The 21,550-nt window shown below is 34.9% G+C and overlaps 2 protein-coding genes and 1 pseudogene across 2 annotated transcripts; 1 reads left to right on the forward strand and 2 right to left on the reverse strand.

Moving 5' to 3' along the window:
* Positions 1-6,695: 6,695 nt before the first annotated feature.
* On the reverse strand, positions 6,696-10,341 carry LOC143609064 (acetate--CoA ligase CCL3-like). The gene is made up of 3 exons (XM_077083929.1): positions 10,025-10,341; positions 8,628-9,224; positions 6,696-7,641 (listed from the first exon to the last, which is right to left on the reverse strand). Exons 1-3 carry the CDS (start codon positions 10,238-10,240, stop codon positions 6,745-6,747), a joined length of 1,710 nt encoding a protein of 569 aa, XP_076940044.1. The 5' UTR covers positions 10,241-10,341; the 3' UTR covers positions 6,696-6,744.
* Positions 10,342-11,778: 1,437 nt separating this feature from the next.
* LOC143609097 (large ribosomal subunit protein eL29z-like) lies at positions 11,779-12,693 on the forward strand (annotated as a pseudogene).
* Positions 12,694-13,897: 1,204 nt separating this feature from the next.
* Positions 13,898-18,262, reverse strand: LOC143609074 (putative LRR receptor-like serine/threonine-protein kinase At5g48740). The gene is made up of 4 exons (XM_077083937.1): positions 17,444-18,262; positions 17,236-17,349; positions 16,241-16,560; positions 13,898-14,489 (listed from the first exon to the last, which is right to left on the reverse strand). The coding sequence occupies exons 1-4, from the start codon at positions 18,260-18,262 to the stop codon at positions 13,898-13,900; spliced, it is 1,845 nt and encodes a 614-aa protein (XP_076940052.1).
* Between the last annotated feature and the right edge of the window lie 3,288 nt (positions 18,263-21,550).

Consider the following 21,550-nt stretch of genomic DNA (forward strand, 5'->3'; position numbering starts at 1 on the left):
TAAATGGTGATCTCAAGGAGGAGGTTTATGTGACGCAACCTAGCGGGTTTGTAGTGAAAGGTAAGGAGGAGATGGTGAACAAACTGAACAAGGCTCTGTATGGCCTGAGGCAGGCCCCACGAGCATGGAACGCAAGGCTAGATAAAGTGCTGAAAGAACTCGGTTTCAGTAGATGTGTTCATGAACAAGCCGTGTACATAGTACATAAACCAGATTTCGTCTTAATTGTTGGGGTATATGTAGACGATTTATTAGTGACTGGATCTAGCGAAGGGAAAATTCATGAATTCAAGAAAAGAATGAAGATGGTATTTGATATGAGCGACATGGGGAATTTGTCATATTACCTTGGTATTGAGGTTGAGCAGTCAAGGACGGGAATAATGCTCAAACAGGAAGGGTATGCAAGAAAAATTCTTAGCATGGCAGGTATGAGTGCTTGCAACAAAACAACATTTCCCATGACTCCCAAATTGCAGTCGACCCTAAAGATGAAGACGGGGAGGATATCGACCCAACCATGTATCGGAAGATAATAGGGAGCCTTCGCTATTTGATTCACACCCGTCCAGATCTGAGTTATCCAGTAGGAACAGTAAGCCGGCTCATGCAAACTCCAAAGCAAAGTCATTATGCAGCAGTTAAACAAATCCTAAGGTATATTAGAGGAACAGCCGGATATGGGCTAAAGTATAATAGTGGCGGAGATGGCAGATTAATCGGGTACAGTGATAGCAGTTATGGTACTGATATTGAAGAACGACGAGGCACAACTAGTATGGCGTTTTATTACTCGAATAATCTAATCACATGGAGTTCACAAAAACAGAAGACTGTAGCACTCAGTTCATGTGAAGCAGAGTTTATGGCAGAAACATCAGCAGCGCGTCAAGCATTGTGGTTAAGAAACTTGCTGAGTGATTTAGTTGGAAGAGCTGCAGAGAAAGTGAAGCCTCTGGTTGATAACGAGTCAGCAATTGCATTGATGAAAAATCCTGTTTTCCACGGAAGAAGCAAACACATTGACATGAAGTATCATTTCATTCGTGAATGTGGTGAAAATGATCAAATTTCTGTTGAACATGTAAGCGGGAATCTGCAGAGGACTGATATTTTAACGAAGCCATTGGCCCGGATTAAATTTGCAGAAATGAGGAGCCTTGTGGGTATGGAGAACTTTAGCAAAGAGGTCAACACTAAGGAGGAGAGTGTTGGATTAATGTTGACTAAGCCACCAGAAAAAGAGTCGTTGGTGTGGTGACCAAGTTATGGGCTGAATGTACGTTGGAGTCCAAGAATAAAGGAACAGAATGAAGACCAAGTTTATCTGCTTAGTTTGCTAAATTTTTTTTTCTATTTAAGCATCTTTAGTTTGCTTTGTTTATCATCACTTTCAATTAGCCGAAATCCGCTTTTGTAATCTTTCAATCATTCCTAAGCATTTGGCTATTATAATAAAGATTACTTTTGGCAGCAACTAGTTCCAGTTTCTTTGATTCATTTAAATTTCCTGATCCAAATCTTACAGTATATCCCTATTTAATAGGATTTTCATATCAAATATTTGGTGAGATTAATTTTTAATTTAATGAGATAACCCGTTTAAAGGCTATCTGGGTTTGGTTAGCCCCATAGCCGTGAATTCGAATCAAATGCATGAGAAATCTTCATTTACAAATAAAACAATATGATGATTTAAGATGTAAGAAACAACCAACTAGCTTTTAAAAGTTTTATTTATATATATTTAAGATAAGAATAGTTTAGCCTGTTGTTATCCACTGACTACTTTTTTTCAAGGAAATCCTTCCAAACCAATTTTTTTTATTGCATGGTAACAATTAAGTCTCCTTTTTTGTCATTATTTTCCCTGGAAATCCAAATTAAGCTTATTATTTGTATATAAGCGTATGAAGGTAGGAAAAATATAGTTTTGTCTTGTTATTTATGCCTCTATATTTATTTATCTATTTATTTTTAATAATTCAGTTTTGATAAGATGTGGACTCATAATTTAGTAAGGTTTAGGATCCTCTCACACCACTTGGGATTCCCACACAATTTTTTTTTCCTATACGGCTCGTATAAGGCTATACGGTCGTATAGCACCTGAATCATGTCAGTTTGTGTCATAGATTGTCAGTCATTGTTTATAGTGCCTCGTATAGCCAGTGGCGGATCCAGGAATTTTTTTTAGGTGGTTCCCTCTTAATTTATAAGGTGGTTCCTACGCGTCTTCTATATATCCGTACACTATTATTTCGAAACTCGGGAACCACCCGTTTGTATGCTGGATCCGCCAATGCGTATAGCCCTATACGGGCCGTATAGGGCTATACGGGCGTATAGATAATTATTTAGACACAATTTTAAATATTAATATGTTAATATGGCCGTATAGACCTATACGGGCGTATAGACAATTTTTTGGACAAAATTTTAAATATTAATACGTTAATATCTTACATTTTAATGTATTGAGTACATAACATACTTGGCCAAATATGATATTTTAGAATAGAATAAATTGTCTATTAACATTTACATAACATATTCGGCTAACTAATTTGTAGTTGTACTCCGAGAATATTCGTTTAAGATTATATTATGCTACATTTTATAATAGTTTATACACAATAATCAATCAATAATTAAGCAAACAAGAAAACATTTAGCCAAAACATACTGATAAACATTTGGTCCACATACATAAAAATAAACATTCCTTATCAATCCTTCCAACCCAAATAAACATTACTAAATAAGTGAGCCACACACTATTGCCCACGGATCGACAAAACAAAAAACATGAAAATTGTGAGTTGAATAAAACTGTCGGTAAACATGTTCATGAGCACATTGATGGTTATCGACGAAGACTAGCATGTACACGAACCAAATGAACATGATTGGGGCATGTTTGTGTTTGTTTTTTAACGTAACCGAACAAACGATCTAACATGTGTTGGAAATTGGGCCCTTGATCTAACACACAAACACGAGATTAAACAACTTGTTCGACTCTTTTTATTATTAACTAGTTTTTGAACCTGCGTATTACACGAGATTGTCGAATGATAAAAATAAATTAGGTTCGTTATTTCAACTATGATTCTCAAAATACTTATGATTAATTTAATGGATGACTTTATAAAATAATAACCAAGTTTGAATTTGTTCCAATTAAGTCAATCATAAAAAAATTTGTTCTAATCAAGTCGCTAAAGTTTATTTTTTGTTCCAATCCTAAATATTTTACCTGTATAGCAGGTAATTTAGGTTTTTTTTTTAAATAGTTTGATATTGCATAATATTTTTTTTAAAATTAGTAAAAATGGAGAAAAATAATTTTTAAATTGCCAAATAAAAATGAAAAATTCCAAAAAATTACAAGATAATTAATATATTCCTTTTTTTGGTATTGAATCGATTAATAATTCTACTATTAAATATTTTAATATCAACTAACTATCTTTTTTATATTTTTCTAAAAGAATGATGGTTTCTTATAAAGAAACCGTAACTTAAAATTTTCTACTTTTTTCTTTTCCATTTTTCGCAATTTAAAAATTATTTTCTCATTTTTTGCTACTTTTTTCAATTTTTAAAAAAATATTTAGCAATGTCAAGATATTTAAAAATTAAAAAAACATATATAACATGCTATTCAGGTAAAATATCTACGATTGAAACATATATGAACTTTAGTGACCTAATTGAACAAAATATTTTATGAGTGACCTAATTAGAATAATTTTAAAACTTGGTTATTATTCTATAGAGCAATCCCTTATTTTATAATGTACAAAGTAAAACTTATGAATTATGTTTTTTTTTCCAGTTCACGACTTATGAAATGTATCTTTTTTATGTTTCACCCATGTACTACACATGATGGAAAATAAGAACTTAATGGTAGTTTGGTTTGTTTATCTTTCTTTTCTTTTTTTAAAAACCGTCTCGGTTCATTTATTTTTGCTAAAAAAAGTGGCCGGGCTCATTTATTTTTGTTAAAAAAAGTGGTTCGTTTTTTTTTGTTTTTTTAAGTAGTTCGGTTCGCTTATTTGTTAAAAAATGTATTTCGGTTTGTTTATTTTTGTTAAAAAAATAGTTTGGTCCGTTTATTAAAAAAAAACTGGTTCAGATAATTTACTTTTGTTAAAAAAAAGTAGTTCGGTTCGTTTATTTTTGTTAAAAAAAGTAGTTCAACTCATTTATTTTTTACCATAGGGTTAAGTAAATGATAAATGAAATAAATACTATTCTATCCACGACTTAATGGAAAAAACAAACGGGTTTAACGAAAAATACTAAGATAGCATGATTTGGAAACGTCATGTATTGATTTGCACGAAATTAAAGAAATGTACTAAAGTTGCGTAGTTGGTTAAACTTCAGGTATGCAAATGGCACTTAACTTAATAATGAATAAAATCTACACTATGCTATAACCCAATTGACTAAATAGTTTTGACCCTTTTTCCATTGGTAGCAAATGGTTATCCATTAAGCATAGGAAATCTTAGCTAACATAGACCCCTCTTGCAAGAACGGACTAACAGGGTCAGCTACCCAGCCAACCTTCATAATTAAATACCGTTACTGTATAGGTAGAGCTTGTTGTGAAAGACCTATTACTGGATAATTCATGGGTAGAGCCGGCCCATGGATAAATAGAATGAATGAAATAAAAGATGAGAAATTAGGAGAAATACATGCTTAACACTTAAGTTTCAACATTTTCTTTTATTAGCAGAGTAAGATCAACGAAAGCATACTAAATATAATACCCCTAACCATTTATTTATCCTAAACTCATTCCAACCTCAACCCAACTCAAGCTCTATTTTAATAAATAAATATAAATTCCTAGATAAGCCTAATTAATTTAAACTAATAATTATCTCTAGTTTAAATATAAAATTCAATAAATAACTCACCAAGAATTATCTATAATCCGTTTTATCTTTCTCTCTTAAATTCAAGACATATATGAATGGCTTGCTTTCTTGTTTTGTTGTTTTGTGTTCTTTCTTTATAGTTAGTTATAAACGAACAATCCACGAACGTAAATGAACACAAACAAACATATATAAATAACCAAAAATGAATTTAACTAAACTACCCCTACGAAAAGTAAACATGAATATCCAAACATAACTATTATCAAAAGTAATTTGAAAACAAGTTGAATAAACTGAATAAATTTACAAACGAAACAACATAATCGAACGTAAAAAAACCGTTTCCAAACATATATGAATGAAGGTAGACAAACGTTCATGTCATTCGTTTAACTAAATGAACAAGTAAATGTGTAGCCAAAACAACCCCCTAACATGGCAATGCGCCAATGCCTTGTAGTAGAGGTGCACAAATCGGGTTTTTCAAATAGTTGGTTCCGGGTATGACCGGGTATTAGACAATCGGGTATTTGTAATACATGGGTCGGGTTCAGGTCCGGGCATTGTCTCTAAAAACCATACCCTATCATCGGGTTCGGGTCGGGTATAGAATCGGATACCAATTTTCGGGTATTGAAAAACCCCTATTTTCGTGTTTTTTCGGGCTTTTTCCGGGGTTTTTATGGGTATAGATTGAATATTTTTAAGGGGTTACAATTTTTAGAGGTATTTTCGTGTATTTTTCAGGTATTTTTCGGTTACTTTTGGGTATAGATCGGATATTTGAAAAACCCGGTTTTGGGTATTGGAAAACCCGGTTCCGGGTATGGAACCGGTTTCGGTTTTCGGGTATTAGTGGGTATAAATCGGGTCCGGTTCCGGGTACGGGTTTTGCACCCGAAATGCATACCCTATGCGTACCCTACGAGTAGGGTTGGGTACGGGTATTAAAAATCCAGGTATAAAAAAACCGGTTCCGGATATTTTTTTCGGGTTCGGTTCCAGGTTCAGGTTTTTTGTGCACCTCTACCTAGTAGTGTAAAATAATCATGTACATTTATCACGAGGCCCAAATGATTTATCATGACCTAATATGAGTTTGTGTAGCCTGAACAACCCACTAACACATGACAAGCCCATTAAGGTCTAAGTTGTTATTAATTTATTATTATTATTATTATTATTATTATTATTATAAGTTACTGATGTCAATCCGTCAGTACATTTATGGAAGCAAATGGCTGTATGCAATGGGAATGAGATGATCAAGACTCAAGAGCATTGGTTAATGAGGATGAAATGCACCAGGGAGACCTGTGCTCATAAATTCTTAGCAGCCTTGTGACAAACATGAGGATGACAAGTGGGTTTGGTAAGCAAATAACAGTGCCACATTGCGTAAAATCTCTCCGGGTATTGATCGAACAAATGTTTGCTGGTAGTACTCAGACGAGGTGCACAAAATACCCGGTTCCGGACCCGACCCAGAACTGGTTCTACCCGTACCCGACCCGCAGGCACGACTTGGTATAGGATTTCTCCCCGGAGCCGTACCCGGAATCGAACTGACCCGGACTCGCCATAACCGGAAATATCAGGTCAAAACCAGACCCTACCCTACCTTAAAAGCCTAGAAAACCCAATCAAAACACGGTCAAATACTCTATCTTATTACGAATCAAATAAGAAGAATAAATCTTAAAGGTCAGTTAATAACATGATACAGGATAGACCAATAAAACAAAAAACAATGCAACAATTTCATACAACTTTATTAAAAGTCCCTTTAATTTAAAATCCAACATAACCCTTATTCATATCCCAAATCCAAAAACTAACTTTATAACTTACTAATCTTAACAGGACCCATTTCCTTAGCTTTAGCCCTCAACAAATGTTTCTGAACCTTCCCAGTAGCCGTCTTCGGTAACGGCCCAAACACAACCGATTTCGGGACCCAGTAAGCCGGCATCTTCTCCCGACAAAACTTCATAATATCATCCGCAACTTTCCCCTCATCCGATTTCTCAACCGGGTCCTTTAACGTCACAAACGCACACGGTGACTCGCCCCATCTATTATCGGGCCGGGCCACCACCGACGCTTCTGAAATTAATGGGTGTTGGTATAATGTATTCTCAACTTCCACACTGCTAATATTCTCACCACCCGATATAATAATATCCTTCGACCGATCTTTAATTTCGATATACCCGTCTGGGTGTTTCACTGCTAAATCACCCGAGTGAAACCACCCGTGTGCGAATGCTTCCGCGTTCGCTTTCGGGTTCTTTAAATAACCTTTCATGACAATGTTTCCACGGAACACGATTTCACCGACCGTGGTCCCGTTTGCTGGGACCGGTTTCATGGTTTGCGTGTCGACAACGTCTAGGTGTTCGAGGGCAGTGTATGGGACACCTTGGCGGGCATTCATTTTGGCTTGGGTTTCGGGGGGGAGGTTGTCCCACTCGGGCTTCCATGCACATATCGTTGACGGGCCATAGGTTTCCGAGAGGCCGTACGTGTGGGTGACGCGTAACCCGTTCTGGGACATTTTGAAGAGGACGGATGGTGGTGGGGCGGCTCCAGCGGTCATGACGTGGACTAGGCGGGGAAGCGGGAGGACGGTGTCTTTAGCCGGGGCGTTTACTATTGTGTTGAGGACTACAGGGGCGGCACAAAAATGGGTCACCCCTAGATTGGCTATAGCCGAGTAAACACCTTTAGCCGTTACCTGCATAAAACATCAAGAACAAGAACTTAATGCTATCGACAAGGGCGGGCCATGGAGTGGGTCACAATGGATTCGGGTCAAAATATTACTCCAAATTTAGTTGATGAACAAAATGATTTACAAAAGTTTTTATGTTTTGAAAACCTACTTTGGGTTCTTTTAAGCTATGTCTTTGACATTTTTTTTTATATTATGCACACGTAAGTGGTTCAAAATTTCAAGCCTAGACGTGGCAATATTGACCCATTTACTTATAAATGGGTCGATTTGGGTTAACTTTAATCTTGAACATGTGAAATAAGGATTAAGGAAAATTCTAAAGGAACAGGTAAAATGGGCTAAACAGGTCATTTAGGTCGCAAAAAACCTAAAGCGCATTATTATTGTAATTATATTGACTTCTAATCCATTTAATGGATTAGCTTAAAAAAACGGACAAAACCATGCTTTGATATCAAAATGAACTGAGTTGCTCGTGACCTACTCGAGGCTGGCTCATTAAAAGCTCGAATCGGGCTGAGTTTAAATGAGCTCGAACCGAAAAACAAGCTTGTTTAATAAACAAGCTAAGCCCACCCTTCACTTATCAAACCTGATCTGGTCCGCGAGCCTAAACGGGCCTATTATTTATATAATTTTTTTAATATATTAAATATATACTTGTGTAAAAATTATTATGTATAAAATTGTAATAAAAATAACTACATAACATATACTATGCTATATACTTATATGTAAAAATTATAATTAGAAAGTATATAAAAATAATTATAGATGTATATAAATTAAGTTAATTAATAAATAATGAACCAAGTAGAACTTAAGCTTTAAAAAGCTGCTCAACAGCCAAGCTCGAGTTTTAGAATTAGATCTCAAAATGAGCTGAGCTCGAGCCTAGTCAAGCTTGGGCTTGGCTCGTTTGCACCTCTAATACGTTAAACCAAAACCTGTTACATGAACCGCCCATACAAGTAGACATAAAGTACCTGTCGGAGGCATATGTTGGTCCCACATATAGCAGCAAGAGTCCAGGTAAAACACCACCCGTTACAGTGAAACATAGGCAAAGTCCACAAATACACCGCTCCTTCTGGTATACCCCACACCAGAACATTACTAGTAGCCGCCAGATACGCCCCACGGTGATGCAACACCACCCCTTTAGGACTAGACGTTGTGCCCGAAGTATACCCCAACGCACTACTCTGCCACTCATCTTGTGGCGGTGTCCAAACAAACTCCGGATCACCAGATTCTAGAAACGCCTCATACTCAACCGCACCTTTCGCTAAAGCGTATTGGAGATTCTTTGGATTGCATTCAACGCTTTCGTCTTTGATAACGACCAGAAGTGGAGATTTGAAATTGGTTTTGATTTTGTTTTTTAGGATCTTTAAAGCTTCCTCGGCTAGCTTGAAATATTCTTGGTCAACCATTATGACTGCGGATGATGAGTGTTCTAGAAGGAAGCCGATGGTTGGAGCGTTTAGACGAATGTTGACTGCGTTTATAACCGCTCCGCTCATTGGAACTCCATAATGGGCTTCAAACATGGCTGGGGTGTTTGGTGCAATCACCGCCACCTGTTGGATTGAATACAAATTGTGAACTTGGAAATTTGTTTGAGATATGAAATAAATCAATTAACCTCCAAAGTCCAAACACCCCCCTAATTCAATCTTGAATCAACTTACAGCAATACCTTAGGTCAAACAAATCACTCAATCAATTTGACTTTTTTACAAAATCACGATTTTGACTTCGAACTTCCAATCGATTTTGACTTTTTCCAAAGTCAACGTCATATTAATCGCCAGAACCACAACTCACAAAATCCAACATATACTTATCATCAAACACAAGCGTCAATAAAACCAAAACTAAAAATACAACTAAAACTAAAATCGAAGACGGTTGAACCAAACCCCTAATTCTAACTTTAATCACCTATTCGATCATCTATTTAAAAATTCAAGATTTTTACATGACATAAATCAATTAAGCATCCAAACACCCCCTAATTCTAACTTAATCAACCATTTGATAAATAAATCAAATAACATCCAAACACCCCTTAACTCTACCTTCAATCAATATTTGATTATATCCATTAACAACAACACCCCAGGTTAAACACATCACCCTATCAATTTTGACTTTTTCAAAATCCCAACTTTGACTTCAAACTCCCAATCGATTTTGACTTTTTTCCAGTCAATGCTATATTAAGTACCTTAATCAGTTAATCACAACTTACCCAATATAACATCCTTCATACTTATCAGTTATCATCATCAAACACAAGCACCAATCAATAAAAAATAAAAATAAGTTTTTTATTAAAAAAATTAATAAGATTAAAATCTTAGACGGAACTCGTTACCGTTGAACCAAACCCGACGGACCGTCTGGTAAGCGCAGAGGCTAACCGGCAACATCGTTCATACGTCTGCCGCCACGTGTACTGAACCGAACCGTGAACCACCGATCTACGGTCAGGATGAACCAAAGCAGCTCGCTTTAAGAACCAAACCGGAGTTAGTGCCGTGTAATTCGCTTCGTTTTTGGGTAAATCGTCGATGTCTCTCTGAACCGCCATAATAATAATATTATTATTATTCCCCGGTTATCTCGGAGTGTTGTGTATGCATGTATGGCTGATAATAATAATAATATAATCGATGGTGTTTTTGTGATGATGAGGAGTTGATATACAGGAACCGTTGAATTTATACGAGTTACACTATTTATTAAAATAAAATTATTAAAAAGAGTATAGTTTTGTCTTTTATACTATTTAGTTTAACTTGGAGAATTTGTACTTGGGTACTTCGTTTGTTTTTTTGTGAGATTTACAATAACGGAAAAATAAAAACGTGACTGGTCGGATGTGTCACGTAAGTAAAATGCTTATCTAATAAAAAGAATGTTCAATTAATAAAAATACATTAATGTGTCAAAAAGTTTTGTTACATTATCATTCAGAACCGCTCTTTTGAGAAGGAATGTAAACGTGGGTACGGCATTGTGCCCTTTTTGCTCGGATTTTGCTACCAGAACCACCATTTGCTGTTATTTTGCTAGACCTCGAATTTGGTTCGGCATGATGTTGTACCTTGGTGCATGCTTATGCATTTCTTTGCTTTCTCAATCAATGATGTGCTTAATTACCATGACGGATTGGGCCCAAATCAATCGCATAGCAAACTAAACCAAGCAATCTTCCGTTTCATGGTTTGGTGTATTTGAGGGGCAAGCAACGATAACATCTTTAATGGTGTTAACATATGTTCTAATCAAATCACGGAGAATATAAAAATCCTTAGCTTCTTATGGGTGGTTTCAAGATTGAAGGAATTCGAAATAGATTGGATTAGATGGTGGCTAGTTGTTGTTAGCCGCTTTGTGAATATAATACCGTCATTCGATAGCAAAAGAATGAGTTTGCAATTACGACTGAATCTTATTAGTTTAATAGAACATATGTAAATATTTATTGTAAAGTTAGAATCAAACTTTATAAAAGCTATAAAACTAAAGTAAAAACTTAGATATAGATATAGAAGTCCTTTAGTTTTATAATATTTAAATTAATATTATTTTTAAACTTTTTTATGAGAATATATATAATTGTTTTTAGTATAAGCCAACACACCCACACCCAACTCCACCCTTTGCACATGAACGCCAACACAAACATTCTCACGCAATGACGAAGAACGCCAACCCAAACCATCTCATCCTTGGAAGAACGCCTAAAACCTACCTATCAAGGATGGCTTAAAATACTTCTACATCCATAAGACCATAACTATAATTATAACTTCTTTTTTATCTTTCCATAATAAAAAACTAGCATAACATAACTACCTTCGTAGAAAAATATCATTTTTTAAAAGCAAGGTGTATACTTGTATTCAATAAAATTTACAATCATTTTAATCCATTTAACATGCATTTCTTTCTTTGGGCCGAGCCCAATCCAAACGGGCTATTTCGTCAAAAAACCAAATTAAGGATTTTAAAGACCAATTCGTACAACATATCTTCGTTCCTATCTTATCTTGCAAGCTCTAATTTTTCATTGTAGCAGTAGCAGCCAAGCCAAAAAGGTTCGTATTAACAGTGTGTGTGTGAGAGAGAAAGAGAGATGGCTAAGTCTAAGAACCACACGGCACATAACCAGTCTTACAAGGCTCACCGTAACGGCATCAAAAAGCCAAGGAAGCAAAGACACACTCCGTGTGTGTATTTTTTAGTTTAATTTCTTATTTGTTATGTTGGATTTGTGAATTCGGGTTGATGGTTTTGGTTATGGTTAATCACCGCTTAATCGCTAAGATTAGTTGCAGAGTAATTGCTATGTGATCAAAATCGTTCGAAATTGAAAATTTTATTTATAAAATTACATACAAATTCCAATATTAATCGCTAGTCCATATCTCACCCTCCGAATAGGGTCTAGCTAGTTTACAACATTGGTGCGTGTAGAAAACTAAATGATTCAATTTGTAAATACCTAACTTTCAGTTTTTGGGATTTTTAAGCAGATTATAATAATTCAATATATAGTGCCTTTCAAATATTATAGGTCTAATAATATTAGTTAATTTTTAGTTTACAAAAATATTAAAGCCCAAATTTAACGTTCTGGACTATATTTTTTGGCCTAAAGATTTTTGGGCCAAAAAATTTCAGTCCTAAAAATTCAAAGCTCAAATAATAAATGTATTCAAACTGAAAACCGCAAAATCCCAAAAAAAAAAGGTTGAGTTTCAAAAACTCGAAATCCGAATGTTTGGTTCGGTTTTAGGCCAACAGCAGTCTGAATGTTGACTTGTTAAGGGATGGGATTAATATGTTTTAGTTTAAATAAAGTAGTGAGTATTTTTTGTTGGTGTTTGGAAATTAGTCTTTCTTAACAAAATAAGGTTGTTAATGATGTTTTATTGTGTTTAGGCTTGTAGATGGATCCTAAGTTTTTAAGGAACCAGAGGTATGCAAGGAAGCACAACAAGCAGAGTGGTGAATCTGCTCAAGAAGAGTAGATGTTTTCGGTTTAGCAGTTTAGGTTAACTATAACATTTATATTCATGCCGTCTCTTAGAAACTGGCCTAGATTCTATATGATGTTATCGATGATTATGGTTTTGTGTTTTGACTGTGTTACCAGATGAAATTTATTCTTTTGAACATAGGTTTATAATTTTCATAGTTGTAGCTCAACACAACATAGTTTGCTCATGAGCTGACTTGATATAAGGAATAGATGTAATGTACTTTTAAATTATTGAAATTGTTTATACGAACAATCCATTTTCTAAAAGGATCCATTTTTTAAATTATTGAGTTAATGTTACAATATTTTTTAAGCTTTGCAACCTTCAACTATTAAGCAGGTGACTCAAGTATGTATAAATCTGCTTCAGTTTTAAGTTAGACGAAATCTGCATGGGGTTACATGCCTTTTAGCATATCATGATCAGGAAAGCACAAAACTATATATACAAAAATGCATGATGTAGTAGAGTCAAACATACAAGCTTATTTCGTAAGCATGAGTCAAAATAAAAGCAAGGCAAGCTCAAACAATTTGAAAAACAACTTAAGTTTAAACATAAGAAATACCCGTTAAACAAACTACGTCTTCAAAAGTTAAGCAAAACCATCCTTTTAAGAGGCTACCTCTTCTTCGTCATCCATGTCTTCCAGATTGATTTCTAGGTCTCGACAAAGAACTACAAAATATTCCCTTTGTCGGCTTGTCCAATTCATAAAGACCTCTTTTGTCAGAGACCTATAGGCATGCACATAATCTTTCACCTCCTTTAGGCTTTTAGACATATCAAGACATTTATCCGATTCATCTGTATCCAGGTTGGGCTGATCAATATAGTCAGCAGAAATTGTTTCTTCTGTGTGTGAATTACTGATTAATCATTCACCTTCGGTTTTGTAGGTACCTACGTATAAGAAAAGACCTTTTAAACAGGTATAAACGGGAATTATATATACAAAGAAAAATACATAATTTAAATTAAATTTGACGAATCTGCTCTTACTAATATTGCATAAATTCTATCAAAAGGTTAAAACTTAAAAAGATAAGAATGTGAGATAGACCCATTCTTGTTTTGACCTCTTTTGACTCACCATTTGTTTAAAAGATTTATACATAAAGTTTTATGTCATTAAAGAAGTAAAAAGTTTTGGTTTATATTAAAGCATTTAAAGGAACTAATGTGGCAAAACTATGCTAATTACTCACTTGGAATTCCAAAGCCATCTTAAGTTGCATTAAAACTTCTTTTGTTGTCGGTCGTTTTTCTTTTTCATCATGTAGGCACCGGTATGCAATCTCTTGAAATGTAGTCAATGATTCAGGCACAATCTGCTCCCTTATTTGCTCGAACACCACCTCAATATGATTTCCTTCTTCAAATTTGTTTTTAATGAGCTCGGGGAGATAGTAACCTGGATGTTCGTGGATTGCAAATGTTGATCTTCCGCTCAAGATCTCAAACATAACCACACCAAATGAATAAACATCAGATTCTACTGTTAGGTATCTTGATTTTTTGTATAGTGGGTCCATGTATCCCTGGGTGCCACATGCATAATCGATGACATACTCTATATCTTGAGTTATTGGGCTTATTTGTGAAAGCCCAAAACCTGAAAGTTTTGCTTTCCAATCATGGTTTAGTAGAATGTTTGCAGTTTTGATCTCCCCATGCATCACCCTTGTTTGTTTTCCAACTCCTCCATGAATGAAGTCCAACGCGCTTGCAACATCGATGCATATATTAACTCGTTTCATCCATGTCAGAGAAGCATCGTTCAAATACCTATAAAGACTTCCTCTAGGCGCATACTCATAAACAATGATTTTTTCTTCCATTCATCACAGTAGCCTACAAGACCAATAACATTCTCGTGTTTATACTCCCGAAGAATTTGTATCTCACTCAAGAACTGTTTTTTCACTTGACCAAGCCTTGTATCCAATCGCTTTGCTACAATGGTTTTAAATTCATCACCATCTTGAAGGTTTCCTTTATAGATTTTCCCAAATTCTCCTTCACCAATACAATTGTCATCATGGAATTTTTGTGTGGCCAGTTTTATGTCTTCAAGTGGAATTCTAAGGCTGTCCTTTCCTATCAACCACGAGAAGATAATAATGAACTGTTAAATTACGATGGATGATTAAATTAGTATTTGAAAATAATATATAAATACGATTGACTCATTGCTTATAGATAAAAGTAGCTTGTTAAAAACTCAAAAGAGTGGTTTTTCAAAATTAACCAGAACGGTTTAAGTTTAGATACTACTGTACATTTGTACATACGAAATTCACTTTGTACTTCATTAAGTTAATCTAATGGCAACAAGCATTTTACATTTGTACAAAATGGTAATTAAAGTTTTAGGATATTGACTTACTTGAAAGAATAATGCTTTCTCTAGTTGCTTGACAACGACTTTCATTGTTGGACGTTTGTCTTGAGTTTCTGCCACACACTGATGTGCAATTTCAATAAATGTGTGCAAAGAATCCTTGTTGGGTCCTCTATTTAGAACAAAATTGTGTTCATTGGTTTCTTCCTTTATTATAGGATCTATCATCTCCTCTGTTGTTCCTTTGCTGAAGCTACGTCTTGCCATAGGGGCCAACCCTTTGTCACTCTCTTTCAGGTAAATTGGATCATTCGCTAACCTCCCACATAGAATTTCAAACAAAATTACTCCAAAACTATAAACATCCGATTCTCTTTTTAACTTACCACTCTTCACATATTCTGGATCAAGGTAGTACTCGCTACCGTACGGCGTCTGAGCGGGCATCTTGAGATGTAGAGCTTCATCTTCTTTATTTGGAGGCATGGATACGGATAACCCAAATGAATCGATCTTTGCCCCCCAATTCTCATCCAACTGAATGTCATAGTTTCTTAAAAAACGGATTATTACCTTCCTTTGGTCTTCAATCTCGAAGTGAAGGTAATTCAATGATTGTGCAACATCAATGCAAATTTTCAAGCGTTTCTCCCATGTCAAAATACGCTTGTTGTTGCCGTTGTTCAAATATTCATAAAGGTATTTATTAGAAACATTTTCAGTGACAATGATCATCTCAGAACCTTCAATACAAAATCCAAGTAGACTGACAATGCTGTGATGCTTAACACTACTAAGCACTTCAATCTCTGTATAGAACAATTCTTCTCCTTGCTCGTTATCTCTAGGATGGACACGTCTTATAAGTACAGTGTTGTGGGTTCACCTTTGTTTTTCCCTTCTATGGATGGTGGGGTTTCTTTATCAAAACAGTCGAGTTCACCTCTATACCAGGTATAGTAACGGCTAACTCTAGTTCTGCATGTGTCTGAGAAATTATCGGTGGCTGAAATAATATCATTGAGAGGAAGCTTCAAGTGTTCCAAGTTGTTTCCCTGCAAATACGTGACAAGGTTGTAAAGAGAGTTGCAACTAGATAAATGATAAGAAAATTGGAAAGAAATATAACGCGGTTGCAACATCAATGCATATAGTAAGGCGTTTCACCCATGTAAGAGAAACATCCTTCAAATACCTATCAAGACTTCCTTTGGGTGCATACTCATAAACAATGACGTTTTCATCTTTTTCATCACAATAGCCTATAAGACCAATTATGTTCTCGTGCTTATACTCCAAGAGAATTTGGACCTCATTCCAAAATTGTTGTTCCCCTTGACCAAGCCTTGTATCTAGTCGCTTTGCAACAATGGTTTTAATTCCATCACCGTCTTGAAGCTTTCCTTTAAAAACTTCCCCAAATCCTCCTCCACCAATGCAATTGTCATTATTGAAGTTTTGTGTGGCTACTTTTATGTCTTCAAGTGAAATTCTGGGGTTGTTGATCTTGTTTTTCTGTCAGACATGACACACCAATTAAATTACATATACTGATCACAATTATATGTTGTTAAAATTATAACGGCTGATTAATATGGTGTTGAAAACAATATATACAAATTAGTAGGTGCTATCAGAAAACAATAAATTGTCAAAATACATGTTAGTAATGAAAGACTACAAATTAGTTAACAATTAGTGATGAGGTTGCTTTGCTGCTATTTAAAATGGTGATGGTAATTTACAGAAACTGTAAACAATGATAAAACCTTACCACAGTAAAATATTTTATAAAAACTAAAAAATGATGATGAAATTAAAATTTTGATGATATCATAGACTTCAAACAATGAACAATATGAGTTTAACATGCGTGATAATTGATCAATGCCCTTTTATCCATTAAAGATGTGCTTTACTTAGTTTTCAAAAGTTTTAAATTGAACTTTGATCATATTCTTTTCTTTACACTTTCATATCAGCAGTTCAGCAAAGCTGCAGATAGTCTAAAAATGTTTAAGCAACAACGATAAAACAAAGTAAACTCAGAAAGTGGAAAAGATTTTTACCATTGTGCTTTATCAATTATAGTATAATGTCATATCAGTTTACATTTTTATTAAACTAAAGTGAATCATCACAATCACTACTTCTTAGGATCAATAATATGAAGTTAGAACAATGACTTACTTGAAAGAATAATGCTTTCTCAAGTTCCTTGACAACATCTTTCATTGTTGGACGTTGATTTTGAGTTTCTGCCACGCACTGATGTGCAATTTCAATAAATATACGCTTTGGGTCCTCTATTTAGAACAAAATTGTTTTCACTTGTTTCTTCCTTTATTGTATGATCAATAATGTCTTGTATTGTTCCCGAGCAGTAGCATTGTTTTGCCACATGAGCCAGCCCTGCTTCATTCTCTTTAAGGTAAATTGGGTCAAAGGCTATCCTCCCACATAGAATTTCAAACAAAACTACTCCAAGACCATATACATCCGATTCTCTTTTTAACTTATTAGTCTTCTTATATTCTGGATCTATGTGGCGCATTCTGCCAATCCAGCTGATATGGAGTGCTTCGTCTTGTTGATTTGAAGGCAGGAATACAGACCACCAAAAGTTAACAATCTTTGCCCCGCAGTTCTTGTCCAAAAAGACGTTGTAGCTACATATATCACGGTTTATTATCATCGTTTGGTCCTCCATCTCATAGTGAATGTACTTTAACGCATGTGCAACATCAATGCAGATTTTCAAACGCTTTTCCCAAGTGAAAATGCGCATGCTACTGTTGACGTCTTCCAAATAATCACCAAGGAATCCATTAGAAGCATTCTCAAGGACAAGGATCATCTCAGAAGCTTCAAAACAAAATCCAAGTAGGGTGACTATGTTGGGATGCTTAACAGCGCTAAGCACTTCAACTTCTGTAAAAAACTCTTTTTCTCCCCAGTACTCATGTCCAGGAGGAGGGTAGCGTTTAATAAGCACATGATCAGTCCCTTCAACAACGGATGAATGATTTTCTTTACCAAAATGGTCGTCGAGTTTTGCTCTGTACATAGTACACCCACCCCCATCTGGAATTTCGTAAGCCTTTGAAAAACCATCCGTTGCTAATTGAACATCAGCCAGAGGAATCTTCAAATGTTCCAACTTCTTAATAATTAGCTGCTGCTGCTGCTGCAAATTATTTAAATATATATATGTCATAAGGCAATTAAATTGAAATTGTGTGGTTCATATTTTTATAGAGAAATTGGAATTCATGGCCGATTAGCTGCTTCTTTTTTCCCCTTTGTTTTGTGACTAGACCCTTCTTTTAACTATTCAAGGCCAGCTCAACACATTTGCCCAAGCCCACAAACCATTTATAGTTTGTTCTAAACTAGGCCCAAATACAAAGTTACAATTTGTTAAACCAAATTATTTTAATGCTAGATTAAATGTTAATATGAAAGGATTATAAATCCTCTGTATTAGCTTACTCTAATTAAATTGTTCATGCTTATAATTATAGATGATTTGCTAGAATTTCAAAGTATTTGATTATATGCGTGTATTCTGCCACTAAAGTGAAAAAAGTTGTTTGACCAACTAGTTATTTTAAATTGTAGGTATATAAGAAAGGTGGATTATATATGTTCATATTTATTATATAAATTAGATGAAATTGATTAAGAAAGAGTAAAAAAGGAAAGTTGAACAAGTATATTGCAGCACTTAGATTACTGAACGTACGTATATAATTGCATGATTCATAAATTTAATTTAAAATATTTTAATTGATGTTATATTAAACTAAATGGTAACGAATATGAACAGACATTATAAAACAATAAGTTAGTAAGAGCATCTCCAATGCTTTATGCATGGTTTGAAATCCAACCATCCTAATCATTCACTCACATTCTCTCTCCTTCCATTCTCACTTCTTCATCCTTTCACACACACCTTACAGACCATATTGAAATTCCAAACTCTTTTCACTCTCTCCTATCTCTCTCTCTCTCTCTCTCTCTTCCACCTAGGAGACACCTATGATTCAAAACACCCAAAACCTTACCATTGGAGATGCCCTAATAATAAGGAAACATAAAAGTTATTTTAATATACATTTTCTTTATTTATCTTTTGGCATGTGAAGAGGTAACTCTGGGATTTAGGTTATCGTAAGAGCATTCTCAATCCATTCATCAAATTATGTGAGATGGGTTTTTTATAAGTTAAGGAGTGATTTAGGGTGTTGTAAGCGAGTCCTATAACTTTTTAATATATTTTGAAAGTGGTTATGAGTGAAGGGGAGAAAAAAAGTAATGATAAATTTATAAAGAAATATTATTTAATTGAACAGGAGAGAGAAAATGCAGTGATTTTTAGTATAATTTTGGATTTGAGGTTATGAGATGGAATGGGAATGTTCTGAGGTGAGGTCGTGCTCCGATATGCAATGTTTTCAAACCTTGCCTGGACGTCAACCCGGACATCTTGCCAGGTCAAAAGTCGAACCGACCCGGGAGGACGGATCGGTGTTTGACCTGGTAGACCTCATAAATAATTTAAATATTATATATATTATATATAAATAAAATAATAACCAAACTTTCATTTCATGAAGCATGTTTCATTAACATAGCCCAACCAGACCAAGTTTTATGAAGTGGACTAAGCCTAACCAACCCAATCAAGCAACACAATCAAATGGTCCAACAAAGGAACCCTAAGTGATATAACGGAGATAGAGCAGTGACCAAGAGAAAATTGACTGGTGTTCATGTTCTTCTTCCCATCTTCTTCCTATGTCATATAATCAGTCAATTACCATCCTCGTGCTTATTTTGTGTTAAAATCAAACCACTTAAGCAACATGGGAAGTTCAAATCGACGAAGTTTCAATCAAGTAATTGATTCAGAAACGAGACGATTGCAGAGTTGGGGACGAAGCCGCGTGGTTCAAAGATGGAATCTAGGGTTTTCAGTTTTATTTTGTTGGTTTCTTTTATTAATTTTTTAAAATTTCCGGTCCACCCAGCGGGTCATCGGTTCCGGTATGCTTAGCGGGTCCCGGTCGGACCGGCCGGTCCTGTCCTTGTTTCAAAACACTGCCGATATGTTTTAGGGCCGTCCAAACTGTTCGCCGCTCGAACTCGCTCATCGCTCGCTTGGAAATTTCTCGAAAAATACTCTCTCGTTTTTCGCTCGATTGTAAACGAGCCGCTCGGTTCGGTTCGGTTTGTAAACGAGCAAAGGTTTGCTCGGTTCGGTTCGGCTCGAATATTTTTAATTTATTTTTATATAATTATATATGAGCAAATACACACATAAAATATTAGTATACAACTGTTTAAAACCTTTTAAAATTTTCCTATTACGTCAACTTTATAATTTCATTGGTTCTATTCAAGTTTTTAAAATACTAAAAGTTTGTTTACATGTTTATTATATCTCACTTTAAATTTGTATCTCCAAAAAATTTACAACCTATAACACCTTTGTCTAAAAACTACTAATTTGTTTACAAAATGTATTATTTACAACATTCAAACTTGTTTCTTATTAAAATTTTTAGAGTGAAAAAGAAATAAATAATGCTCGAAAATCGCTCGGCCGTTCGATCGAAAAATGCTCGATTCGATTTTGGCTCGGTTCGAATTTCAGCCGTTCTGTTCGGTTCAATTGTAAACGAGCCAAGCAACGAGCAAGCCTTCGCTTGTTTCGGCTCGGCTCGGCTCGGCTCGTGAACAATGTTTGATCCTTATCCCATTTCATAATTCAGCCCAATAATCTAGTATGTGGATTAGATGATGTTATAATCAACATAAATTTGGTTCTAAAAAACAAATCATACATTAATCATAGTTATATTTAATAATGGTTAATTAAAGGATAACTCGGACCATAGTCGGGTCATTCATCCCTTGTTTATGTACTTAGGCCCACATTGTACAGGAACCATAACACTAACAGTCCTCTAAACCTTACTAAAACTGACCTTATTAATCATGCAACAACTCATGCGAGTAAAGAGAAAACAATGTAGCCGTTTGTCATCATACGCCCACGTTATCTATTTTCACTGTTTTCCACTTCTAACCCATAGGCTTGAATTATTGATTTACAACTTCAATTGATGCATAATTGCATAAATTGATCAAATTAATTCTTGATAACAAATTTCAATATTTTAAGTAATACCGTAGTTTTATTTTTATTAATAATTTTGACAAAAGGTCATGAATAACTTGTATATATCAACTCTTATATTATAGTTAATTATTTGAGTAAAGTTAAAATAAAAGGACAACGAAAATGAGAAGAGTGAGAATCAATTTAATCTATTAATATTAGATTTTAATGGTGGAGATTAATTCGAGAGAAAAAATTGATGGGAAGAGCATAAATGTAACAACCCACTTTTGTTGACTTTCTCTTTCCACATGCAAGTCACATGTCAATTCCCTTATCATTTAAAAACGCCCATAACTTTTTCAAGCAACATTC

The sequence above is a fragment of the Bidens hawaiensis genome, unplaced genomic scaffold (assembly GCF_021521415.1).
Source record: "Bidens hawaiensis isolate Kalapana, Puna unplaced genomic scaffold, B.hawaiensis_p1.1 tig00419489_1, whole genome shotgun sequence".
Taxonomy (NCBI): Eukaryota; Viridiplantae; Streptophyta; class Magnoliopsida; order Asterales; family Asteraceae; genus Bidens; species Bidens hawaiensis.